Source organism: Xyrauchen texanus, chromosome 28, assembly GCF_025860055.1.
Source record: "Xyrauchen texanus isolate HMW12.3.18 chromosome 28, RBS_HiC_50CHRs, whole genome shotgun sequence".
NCBI lineage: Eukaryota > Metazoa > Chordata > Actinopteri > Cypriniformes > Catostomidae > Xyrauchen > Xyrauchen texanus.
The window spans coordinates 12,869,501-12,872,780 of NC_068303.1; the positions used below are offsets into that span (position 1 = coordinate 12,869,501).

General features: G+C 34.3%; 1 protein-coding gene across 1 annotated transcript; it reads left to right on the forward strand.

The window, feature by feature from the left end:
• The first annotated feature begins 6 nt into the window (after positions 1-6).
• Positions 7-2,615, forward strand: LOC127622445 (N-terminal Xaa-Pro-Lys N-methyltransferase 2-like). The gene is made up of 3 exons (XM_052096550.1): positions 7-41; positions 155-407; positions 1,519-2,615. Exons 2-3 carry the CDS (start codon positions 248-250, stop codon positions 1,773-1,775), a joined length of 417 nt encoding a protein of 138 aa, XP_051952510.1. The 5' UTR covers positions 7-41; positions 155-247; the 3' UTR covers positions 1,776-2,615.
• Positions 2,616-3,280: the final 665 nt, after the last annotated feature.

A 3,280-nucleotide genomic window follows, 5' to 3' on the forward strand; every position in this document is an offset into this window, starting at 1 on the left:
TGCTATTACACAACTCTGTGATTTTCCTTAGCAGTGGCTTCGTATGTTCGTTTCAAACTCCCTATTAAATTAGAATAAGTCTGATTTGATTAACTTAAACTGCATTTAATTATTTTATTAAGGGTTCCTCTGTATGCGTATGTGGTCTTTGTAGGGTCCAGGGAAGGCCGGCACCAAGCGTGCATTAGACTGTGGCTGTGGAATTGGGAGAGTGTCAAAAGGAGTTCTGTTTCCTGTTTTTGAATCCATGGAGATGCTTGACATGATGGAAGAGTTTATCCTCCATGCTCATGAGTGTTACCTTGGAGATTACGCGGACCGGGTGGAGGCCTACTACCTTTACAATTTGCAGGAATTTATCCCAGCTCCAGAAAGATATGATGTCATCTGGATGCAGTGGATTGCCTGTGAGTAACATATGTATTATTTGGCTTGTAGTTGATGCTAACTTGAGCTTTGTTTTTTAAATCAACAATAAGATTTTAAGTTGACATGAAAGTAAAATAAAAAGCATGTATTTTAGATGAGGTCAGCTACCCATTTATATGATGTCATGTTACATGTAACTTAAATTAGTCCTTTAATATGACAGTATTTTCTGCCTGCCTACTTTTGCTTATTTTAGTAAGCCCATGCTATCTATTCCCGTTTGCTGAAATGAGAGCAGCTGTTTGCTGGTCATGTTCTTTTGTGGCAGTATTTGGTTTCATCTCCACCACTGCAGCCTATCTGTGAATCTGACACTGTTAACAGATCTATCCATGTAACTGTTGTATGAGCTTAAAGGAAATACATATATTTCTGGTGGTGACAGATTTTTTAAGACCTAATCAAAGCAACTCACAAGTCAACATGTAGTGTATTTGTGGAATTGTTGCCTAGTTGTTAAGAATCATCATATCACCACCTTCAGCTACATAAGTGGGCAGCAGCTTCAGGTGCACCTGTCCCCAAAATGTGTGTAGCATACCTGTGTGTGTAATGTTTTCAACACCCTGAGGTAAAGGGACCACATTTTACAATTCATTCTATTACCAATGGATAAAATTAAGTCCTGTCCTACACTTTTCCCTTATTGAATACCCTGTTTCACTTGTAAATGGGCGAACGCCATTTCATGTTGACTTTAAACTTGTAACTGCTAAATGGCAATTTTTTTATTTATTTATTAATATATTTTTTATTGTATGTGTATTCTATATTGTGTGTATTGCTACTGTACATTGTATATTATTGTTGTGTTGTGTAAGTATGTGTACATTTAATATGTAAATTGTGTTGTGTAAATATGTTGTTTATTGTAATTGGTATATGTCTCATCAATGTCATGACTGCTATGTTGCTGGGAACTGCACACAAGACTTTCACCTACTGTTGCACTTGTGTACATGGTAGTGTGACAATAAAGTGATTTTATTTTATTTTATTTGATTGACCTGTGGACTATGAACAGCAAATAATTAAAAACACTTTCTTTGTCCAGTATTACATAATTCACAAATAATTGTATTTCTTCAGGTCACCTTACTGATAAGGACCTGATGGAGTTTTTAACTCGTGCAAAGCAGAGCCTGAGGCCCAATGGTGTGATCATCATCAAGGATAACATGGCGCGGCAGGGCTGCAAGCTGGACCCCATTGACAGCAGCATCATCCGCCACCTGGACATCATGAAGAGCATTATTCAGAAAGCAGGTCTCACCATACTGGACGTGGAGAAACAGGAAGGCTTTCCTGAGGCCATTGTGCCCGTATGGATGATTGCCATGCACTGAACCCCAGACTGCTTAAACGAAAGTGGTTGTTCAGAAATAGAGGGTTTTTAGAAGTTTTTGGAAGGAGATACTTTGTTCACAGTGCTTTGTACATTAAGATTAAGATTAAGATTCAACTTTATTGTCATTGTGCAGAGTACAGGTACAAAGCCAATGAAATACAGTTGTTTTCGCATGCACTTATCTATACTATTATGCAAAGGAAAAATACAGTAACTACACATTTTGCTTCAGCCTTTTAGAGGACTCATCTTAGCTCAAAGTGTGAAAATTGCAGGAACTAATTCACACTTAAACGACATACTGTAAAAAGTTTTATTGTTTGGTATAGTTACTGCATTTTGCCTTTGTGGGACAATATAGTGTACATTATACAGTATATTATAAATGCATAGTATGTTTGGTTCCACTTTATATTAAGCCTAAAGCCTTTGATAAAATGTACTTATTATGTACATTCTTGTTGCATTGTACTTACATTTAAAGTACCTGCATTTAATTACAACTGTATTTACACTGTTAACCTTAGCTCTAACCCTAAACCTAACCCTTACTCTTAAATTTATCTCTAACACCTAAACCAAACCTGTTCATACTCCTAAACCCACCTGCACCTCAACCTCAGCAGCAGAAAATGTGTATCTTGTGAGAATTTTGCAGAAAAACATGTAATTACACAGTAAATACGTTGTATTGAATATATTTTAATGTTAGTACATAGTAGTTAAAGACACCTAATATAAAGTGAGACCATATGATTGTTCCACTTACCAGCTAATGTGTGAAAGGGTGGTAACTAATTCTCAGTGTAGGATAATATGTTTTTTTTTACAAACAAATGGAAACAAAAAGAGATTTACATTTTATTTACTCTAGTAGCTTTTTTTTTTTTTTTTTTTTTTTTTTTACTTTCAGGCTTATTTATTTGTACAGCATGTTGCAAATGTGTATTGTTTTATTCACTGCATCATATACTGTGTATGTAAGACTAAGATCATTTAAAAGGGAGTGAATATATTTTTGCTGTGATTTAAAAAAAAAAAAATTATGTCCATTTTCATTGAAATGGAACACTTAAACGCAGACATATATAATTTTACTGACCTTTTCAGTGCATTTAGTATTTTGTACTTTTAGTTTCACAATGTAAAACAATGTATTTATTTTTTTATAAGAAGTTAATGGTTTTGTCTCTGTCTGTAAGTGACAGGATTAGGTGTAATATATGTTCTTGCCATTGTATTTCTTTTTGTACAGTACAGACATGTTTGTAATTCTCAGTAATGAAAAAATAAATACTACATCAATGACTTGTTCTTTAAGTACAAAAGTAAATCACAAAAATTTGAAGAAATTAACAACACCAATGAACTTTTCTTAAAGGCATTCAGTAAGTCATCATGTCAAAATGCTTTGAAAGGATGTGGGAGTCTAATTTTCCTATTATTTATGGGGGGGAATGGGAAAAATATTATGCAAAAAAAAATCGGTACAATTCATGAATT

Excerpts from the sequence above, each read along its gene's own strand:
- LOC127622445 (XM_052096550.1), top strand. The coding sequence starts at position 248 with ATGGAGATGCTTGACATGATGGAAGAGTTTATCCTCCATGCTCATGAG. Across the intron at positions 408-1,518 it reads CTGGATGCAGTGGATTGCCT|GTCACCTTACTGATAAGGAC; the intron begins GTGAGTAACATA and ends GTATTTCTTCAG.